Source organism: Miscanthus floridulus, chromosome 13 (assembly GCF_019320115.1).
Source record: "Miscanthus floridulus cultivar M001 chromosome 13, ASM1932011v1, whole genome shotgun sequence".
Classification (NCBI taxonomy): domain Eukaryota; kingdom Viridiplantae; phylum Streptophyta; class Magnoliopsida; order Poales; family Poaceae; genus Miscanthus; species Miscanthus floridulus.
Window position 1 is genome coordinate 76,377,522 of NC_089592.1, and position 8,867 is coordinate 76,386,388.

The 8,867-nt window shown below is 45.8% G+C and overlaps 2 protein-coding genes across 2 annotated transcripts; both read right to left on the bottom strand.

Annotated features, from left to right (window-relative positions):
• Positions 1 to 720: 720 nt before the first annotated feature.
• LOC136500409 (myb-related protein Zm38-like) lies at positions 721 to 2,084 on the bottom strand. The gene is made up of 2 exons (XM_066495746.1): positions 1,660 to 2,084; positions 721 to 1,572 (listed from the first exon to the last, which is right to left on the bottom strand). The coding sequence occupies exons 1-2, from the start codon at positions 1,920 to 1,922 to the stop codon at positions 1,047 to 1,049; spliced, it is 789 nt and encodes a 262-aa protein (XP_066351843.1). The 5' UTR covers positions 1,923 to 2,084; the 3' UTR covers positions 721 to 1,046.
• A 4,709-nt stretch (positions 2,085 to 6,793) lies between these two features.
• LOC136500547 (probable L-ascorbate peroxidase 4, peroxisomal) lies at positions 6,794 to 8,659 on the bottom strand. Its single transcript, XM_066495922.1, has 7 exons — positions 8,495 to 8,659; positions 8,271 to 8,336; positions 8,149 to 8,197; positions 7,645 to 7,727; positions 7,494 to 7,573; positions 7,293 to 7,395; positions 6,794 to 7,182 (listed from the first exon to the last, which is right to left on the bottom strand). Exons 1-7 carry the CDS (start codon positions 8,645 to 8,647, stop codon positions 6,982 to 6,984), a joined length of 735 nt encoding a protein of 244 aa, XP_066352019.1. The 5' UTR covers positions 8,648 to 8,659; the 3' UTR covers positions 6,794 to 6,981.
• Positions 8,660 to 8,867: the final 208 nt, after the last annotated feature.

Consider the following 8,867-nt stretch of genomic DNA (forward strand, 5'->3'; position numbering starts at 1 on the left):
AATTCTAGTATAGCAGGTCCAAGATCTTTTGCATGGCCGATAAAGTGTCTTTGGGGGCAGTCCCAATAAAAAAAACCCACAATAGTTTCTACAAAAGCCGCTGTGCGGCGGCTTGGGCGACGATGGGGCGGCCTTCGCGGCGGCAAGCGCAGCAGTGGCGGCCGCGCCGGCAGGAGAACTCGCTTCCCTGCGGCGGCGGCGGCTTGAGCGACGACGGAGTGGCGGCCTCGGCCTGCTGCACGGCGGCGCGGCCTGCACAGCGACGGCGGCTTGCACACTGGATCCAGAGGAAGGCGATGGAAACTAGCAGTTTCTCCCCAACACACTTTCTATCGTTTCTTCGTGCCTTGATCGACGTGAAGACGTCGTTCCTTGAGGAGGAAACGATTTCTCCATTCTATACCCTCTCTCCTCGATAACTTCTTGGCCATGTCAATACTTCATCGTGACTGCTCTTGGCGATCATGCAGGCTGTGTGCTCAGGTCAGCTAAGCTAAGCGTACCATGATTGGACGGCTAAATCTGGAAAACCAATGGCCAATGGGTAAGCAAAGCACATGCGACAGCGTATACAATCTGGAATGCTAACGGAGGGAGGTTCTGGTATTCAGAGAACAGAGCATGCGCTCTGTATCGACTCTTGTTTTATATGTTCTCCACAAAACAGACGTTGAGGCTGAAAATTTACATGTACTACCTACCTGCTACTGCTAGCTAGCATCAGAGTATTATATGTGATTATTCCTGACATTCATTCAGGTAGCCAGGGGATTTTTTTTTATATACAAAATGGGAAGAGAAGAGAGCAGGGAGGAATTATTATTCTCTACCACTGTGCTCTCTGAGGTAGTAGTGAGTAGTGACACGAGCCACGAATCCTGCTCGCCGTCTTTACTCTCCTCCTCATCCTGCACTATCCTTCCTCCTACTAGAAACTGCTAACCAACTAGCGGACCCTACCCAAATCCAACAAGGCAAGAACCAAAGCAACAAAGGAGAAGAATTCGGCTGGCCATTTCGATCGAGCGTATGTATGGGCTTTCACTTCACTTCATCTCGAGGCCTCTGAAGTCGAGCATGCCGGCCCTGAGCCCCAAGAAGTTGTGCCTGTTGCTGCTGCTGCTGCAGCTGCACCCTGGCGCGCCCTTCTGGATGCCCAGGCTGCACCCGAAGCAGAGGCCCCCGCCGTGGCCGGCCTGCAGCACCTCCCGCTTGACGACGACGGCGGGCTTGAGGTCCAGCTCCTCGTCTTCCTCGTCCTCCTCCTGCTGTTGGCACGGCGGGCTGATGCAGAGGTCGAGGTTGAGGTCGGGGCACCTGGGAGCCTTGACGGCCGTCGCCTCCGCCTTGATCGGCTGATGCTGTGGCGCCTGCGCTGCTGCGGCGGCGGCGGCGTTGGGGTTGGGCTGGAACGAGATGGTGGTGACGGCGCCGGCGCCCGCGTCGGCGATGGGGCGGTGCGTGACGGGGTCGATGCCCCTGCCAAGCAGCTTCCGCCGGATGTGCGTGTTCCAGTAGTTCTTGATCTCGTTGTCCGTCCGCCCCGGGAGCCGCGCGGCGATGAGCGACCACCTGCAGGCAATTGATTGATAGGATCTTCAGCTTGGTTGGGTGGCGCCGATGAAGCCAGTGAGAGTACGGAGCAGAGGCGGCACGTACTTGTTCCCAAGGAGGCTGTGCAGCTTGATGATGAGGTCGTCCTCGTCGGCGGTGAAGTTGCCGCGTTTGAGGTTGGGGCGGAGGTAGTTGATCCAGCGGAGGCGGCAGCTCTTGCCGCAGCGCAGCAGGCCCGCCGCCTTGGGCAGGGACCGCCAGCACCCTTCGCCGTGCGCGCGGATGTAGGCCACCAGGCGGTCGTCCTCCTCCTTGGTCCACGCGCCCTTGTTCGTGTGCGCCTTCTCGCAGCACGGCGACCGCCCCATCGATCTGCTTACTGCTTCTCTTTCTCTTTCGCTTTGGCTTTGGCTTTGCTGTGTCGGAACCCGGAACGGGAGCGGGAGCGGCGGGTGGCGGGTGGCGGCTGGGCTGGGCACGGCACGGCAGGGGAGCGAGCTCCGCGATTGGATTGGAGAAGTCAGGCAGCGGGTGGGCGGGGGCGCGGGGTTTTATAGGCGGTTGGTTGGCAGCGGCGAGAAATGGGATATGAGGGGGAAGGAAAGGAAGTTGGTGGGTGGGCAGCGTTGGGTTGGGTTGGGTTGCTGGGCCTGGGCGCCTGGCGGTGTGGGTTGACGGGACGGGACGGAAACGGCCCGACGACCCACCCGCGTTTAGCACGGGCTACAAACACGTGGTTGATTGATATACACCTGATCTCACCAGCGATTAGTCGATCGCTTTGATTTGCCCTGTCAGGCTGTCACGGATGGGATAGTGCTGTCGCAGGCGTTATAAACGTTGCTAGGTGCAGTGGCTGTAATAAATATATGTTATACCAGTGTGGGTGCCCACGCGTCGCGTGGGAAGGAGGTGAAAAAAAAATGGAAATTTTTTTTTATCGAGCTGATTCTGTTCTTTTTTTTTTGGGAAAAAAACTTATCGATTTGGTACTGTTCATCCGTTACCCGGGGTGTTGTAAACGCTGGTTGAACAGTAATGCGTTCGGTACTGTGGTACTGTTGATCTACAGCGAGCTGGTCGGTAAAACGTGGATGAACAGTGCACGATGATGTGAAAGGCCTCAAATTTAAAGTTTTTATATAGATAAGCAAATCAGACTTTAAATTCGAGTTTCTAAACTGGCAATACTGTGGCACATGCATGTGGTATTGTATGGAAGGTGACTAGGTTGATCATCTGTTAATTTTGGTCAGCGCCCAATTTTAAAAAGGCGCTCCGATCCGAACCGGCGAATCCTTTCTCTCTTTTCGTTCGTTATTACGGGGGTTTCACCAAACCCTGGGCCTCCTTAATTCCACGCGCTAATTCTAGTCTTTCATTCTATCAAAAAAAAAAATTCTAGTCTTCCAGGTCTTCGTTGCGCGACAACGTGCTGGTGCAGATAAAGCTATGCTGGTTCCTCTTTTGATCTGCCTGCAAATGCATGCTGGGTAGGCCAGCGGCAGCGCTGATTGTGGTCAGTAGAACTGGAATTCTTGTTGCAGCAGCTCACGGAAATCTTCTGCCGTGACCCTCTTCAGTCTTCGACGTGTTCACGTGTATGATGTACAGTAGCTGTTATATGTATCTAGGAACGGAACACGCAGCACCTTGTTTTGTGTGGATATTGTTGTGCGTTGCAAACCACTACTCAAGGACGGGACTATAGAAGACTATATAAACACATAAAAATATGAAGATTATATACAATTTAGTCGCAAGATTTTATATATATATATGTGTGGATGAAATGAAACCAAAGAATATTATATATAATTCAATCTATATATATGTATCTACGTCTACATCTGTATCTATATCTATATTTATATCTACATCTATCTACGACAACATCTATATCTTGGCAATGTATTAGGCGCAAACCAACCAACCTGTGTAAACTTGAAAACTACCGATCAGGACCACTAGATGCTGATCCAATGGATGGGGTGAGATATGGGATTTTTTTACGCTTAAGCCCCCCACCTGCCAGCCTTTTTTTACGCTTAAGCCCCTTACCCCATCAATTGGATCAGCATCTAGTGGTCCTGATTGACAGTTTCAAGTTTCCACAGGTTGGTTGGTTTGCATCAGATATGTTGCTTTATATCTTTTTGTGTGTGTATGTATGTGTGTGTGTACACACACATACATACACACACAAAAAGATATAAAGCAACATATAAATTATTTTATGGTCACTTTGAGTTACGATAATTACTATACTAATTTACGAGATTATGGTAACTCAATCATAAGTGATTTACTATAGCATTATGGTAAGTATCATCTTGAATTATAGTAACCCATGTATCGTAAATGTGTATTGTCATTATCGTAAATTGGTATAAACATTATCGTAAATCAAGGTGGCCATAGAATAAGTTATTATGTGGCCAACTGTAGAATAGCCTTACCGGGGAGAGTATATTTAGTAGCCAGCTACAAAATAAGTTATTCCGTAGCCACCTCCATTTACGATAATTTTATATACTAATTTACGATAATGTCAATACATATTTACGATAGTTGGGTTACTATAATACATGAAGATATTTACCATAACGTTACAGTAAACCACTTAGTATGAAGTTACTATAATATCGTAAATTAACATATTAATTATCGTAACTCAAAGTAGCTACAGAATAAGTTATTTTGTAGCCAGCTGCAGTGTAGTAGTTCTATATATATATATATATATATATATATATATATATATATATATATATATATATATATATATATATATATATATAAATATAATATTAAAGATCAAATGAATTCGTTCGTCCATCTTTTTTATCTCCCATAATGCACCTAGTCTCTCCTTGTCTCGTGTGCGCTATGCTACTGAACTCACAATCCATGCCCATATAAGTTACAAACCTACACGTTTATGTAACAATGGTATGAAGTCCAATTTCAAGTCTATACTGGGCTTCAGCGGCTCTAGTTTCATAAAAAAAACATACAGCAAGACGTAGGTTGCATTACAAGTCGCCTATATAATACTACTCGCTCCGTTTGCTAAAAAAAAAAAACTCCTTTCATCGCCAAAAGAATGCAATTATGGCAGCCATGCCGATCAATCGAGCTTAAGTTTGACCATTTATAATAAATAATATTAACATTTATGTCTTAAGATTAATTTATTATAAAAGTATATTCTATAATTAATCTAATAACACTTATTTTGTATCACAAATGTTCGTACTTTTTATATAAATTTAGTCAAAACTCAGGTTGTTTGACTCTTGAAAATTCGAGAATTGCATTTTTGGTGGAAGGAGACGGTACATAAATGGGTGTTGTTTGACTCTTAAAAAATCGAGAATTGTATTTTTTTTTGACAGAGGTAGTACAAAATAGGTGCACCGTGCCGTACCGGTCAGGTCCTGTCTTCCTGTCTTGTTAGGAGGATCTAACACACACGGCCCGACGAAAACCTTGAACTGGATTTGCACAAACCTGCGCAAATGATCAGTGTACCAACCAAACAAACAATGGACCGAATCGTCTCAATCTTTTTTCGCATTGCCGTACGTTAGCGCCTACCACCAAGCACATCGTTGATCGATCAGAGGAGCCATTTCGATCGCCCTGAAGTGCATGCACCGTCAGCGACGAGACGACGGCGACAAGTCGCCGCCGATGAATCAGATCGGTCGGCCGCCGGCCGGTCCCCGCAACGCTCCAAAGTCCAAACTACTACTTACCATCGCCCTGCCATGTGCCGTCCGATCCTACTGCCTACCAAACACATTCTGGGTGATGGTTTCATGCGTGGTGGTAGGTCTGGACGTCTGGTCCTCGCCTCATCCGTGGCTAGCTTCAAACTCCAAACAGCCAGCCGGCAGTTCAGTGTGCATTCATCATCCACGCATTCCGATTTCCAAGCGATGACCGTGAATTCAGCCTCACGATTTGTATTCCTGGTGATGGAATTTTCAAGAGTTAGGTGGTCGTCGTGCCACGGGTGCCTTTTGTCTGTTTGCCGTCCTTGACCTTGCATCCTAATTTAATACAGGAGGCTAGTATGCTTTTAGGTGGTTTGTTACAAACAGAACCTAATCCGGAGAGTCAACGTACACAAACGTGACTGGATATATTTATGTATGTACTACTTTAGAGAGCTGCCAGCTAGCAGCATATATATCGCCGCCAGTTTCAGGTTGATCCACGTAGGCACGGCCGGATGTTTGGAATGGTAGACAGACGCTGATCAGGTTGGTGAACTCCAGCGTCATAATGACAGACGCTGATCAGGTTGGTGAACTCCAGCGTCATAATGGGGGAATACTGCAGCGGGACGTTGCCCTCATTCGCACGTGTCGGGTGTCGTCGTTGGTGCACCCACTCCCAAACCAACTCCGCATGCTTGCGGCTAGTAGTTTACGGTGGACGGAACAAATCGTCGGATATCATACACGACACACACGGTACTAGTTTGTAGTATCAGCTGCGTACCTCCCTTTCGGTTTGCATCATGCGACCGGGACTCCAAGTGTATAAAACACGGGCAGCCTTCTCGACGTGGTATATATGGCGTGCGTGCGTGACAGTTTACGTCTTGCTTGGTTTTGTTTATGCTCGAGAAATGTATCCTTCCTTCCTTCCAGGCATGTTAATCCAATCCGCCTTTGGTTTAGTCTATGCGTACCAAATGCTCCGCACTGGTCGCTGTCCGATGATGCCCGTGGCCGTTTGCGGCGGATTTTGCTGCTTGTGAATTTGCAGCTCTGAAACGGCCAGGTGCTGCCTGCTAAAATCCGTTACAGCCGGGGGTGGGCAGCGTCTTCGGTCTTCACACAAACGCTTTCGATTTCTCATATGATCCACTCACCGCATCTTCCTGCTTTCACTCCGTTTTGATTCGGTTCGGTTCCGCATCTTCCTGCTTCACCACACTCGGCATGTTCGCTGGTTGATTTCTACGCTGGCTGATGCTGATTTATTGTAAGAGAAAAACACTGTTGGCTGGCTGGTTTGGGCTGACTGAAACCAACAAGCAAACAGGGCATGGGGTTTAATTAAACCATTTAAACATTAAAAAAAATAAAACCATTTTCTACACGGTATGCCTCAACCACGAAAATGCGACAGAGCCAAAACGCAATTCCTATGTCGACACATCACTGTCAATTTCCACATAAGTTCGAAGCGCAACCGATGCATAGATCACACAGAATGCAGATACTTTCAATAGTAGGCTATGCCATCTCCATATCATTGTGACTCATGAATCCAGTGTAAACATGAAGGGGATGTTCTGTTCGCAAGGTTTACGAAACATTTTCCGAGTACCTCATTTCTATGATCCTGTTATTCAATCTCCATACTTGCTAAAACAACCCATAACCATGTGGCGAAGAACTTTGCCATCTACTTGGCCTTCTTGGAAGCCTCGTACAAGTAGCCAGCAATAACTACGGCTGCAGCAACCGCTACCCCAAAGGCACTCTGTGCAAGCACAGCACCGGTTGGAAGGTCTGATTTGGCTGATGCTGTGCTGCGAGGCGTGAAGCCAAGCTCAGAGAGTTTCTTGTGTGATTCAGCGTAGTCCTTGAAGAAGGCATCTTCATCCTGCGGTATGAACAAAGACATGGTTCTGAATCAGTGGATCTGAAGCTTGTATAACCAAACAAGGTGCTAAGTGTGCTGTGCATAAGGATAACTTATAAAGTCCTATTCACCTTTGCATAAAGCTCCACATAGCGCCTAAACTCAGGATCTGATAACAGTGCCTTATCAGTTGGGAGCTTTAAAAGCCCCTCAGATTCCTCACTCAACAGCTCACTGCAGTAACATAATAAATTAATCGACAACACACTCGTTAACCATATGGAATCTAGTCTTCAAACCAAGTAGAAATTCTGACTTTAAGTTCAACTCACAGAAAGTAAGAGTTATCAAACTTAAGAGGCTCCTTTGTCCAGGCACCTTCGAATCCAGACCTCTCAGGATGAGCCCTTCCCTAAAAGAACAAAGGTATTAAGATCAGCTTATGAACAAATTAGTACTCCTTCAGAGACTATAACAATTTACCAGAGTATGCCCCCCTGACAGAGCTACAATATCTTTGTCAGATAAGCCCATTCGATAAAAGATGTCCCTCAGATGTGGTGCACCTATTCATGCAAAGAAGCCAAAAAATCAAGAGATGTACATTAGCAACAGATATGATATGATCAAATAATAAGTACAGAATAACAGCAAACCATCAGGATAAAAATTACCAAAGCTGGATACAGACACATGTTGCATATAGTACTAGTTATATGGAGAAATGAAGGAACAGCTCCTAATAGAAAATGATATCTATGTTGTTTAACAAAACTTCAGGTAAGAAATCCATGCAGCAACCATAGAGGCCAGATACGCATAAAAGTTTGATGCTGAGAAGCAACAAGAAGAGGTTTTACTACGTTCAAAAAAACAAGAAGGTTTCACACATAAATTACACAAGTACCATCCTTCCGTCTCTCCCTCTCAAACTTCCAGAATAATCACGTTAACCACCACACAAGTATAGCCCAAGGTAGTAAATACCTTTCTTAGCATCCGGCAGACGACCTTCACGGGGGCACACTGACGAATCCTGATTAATGTCAACCAGTTAAAGAGTGAACATCAGCAAAGGTGAATCCAAACATGGAGTTTTTTTTACATACACGTCTGCCAGGAACAAACTCAACAGTTGGCCCCCCGGTTACTTCAACTGCAACCACTCCAGCAAGCTGTTTATAAATTCCTAGCAGGTTAGTATTTAATTTTATACTGAATTGAGAGTTTCACCCTTCCCAACAGGCCAACAGGATAAAAAAGCCCAATCACAACAGGGTTAAAAAATCCGGACATCCTATAGAAGAGCAAATTTAAGGTGATCCCAAATTACCTGATAAAGGTCTGCATATGTTATCTTTGGATTCTTTGCTTTGATAGGCTCTAGAGGAAAACAAAAGACAACTGAATAAGCAATAGTAATGATTTCATTTATTTCAGCAGCGAAGAAATACAGAAGGAAACAAGAAATACAAATTACCATCATTCCACATGGAGTACGATTTACAAACAAATAAAGTAGCATTCTCATAAACTGCAGTTGCTCTGACTAAGACACCTTGTGGTTTTACATTTAAGGCTTTATATAAGTATAATACAGGTAACCATTGTCATGAGTACATAATCTAACTACATGTCTGAATGACAGGTCATAGACCTACAAACTAATAGTTCTGACCAAGTAGATGTTTATGGGAGGACTTCTT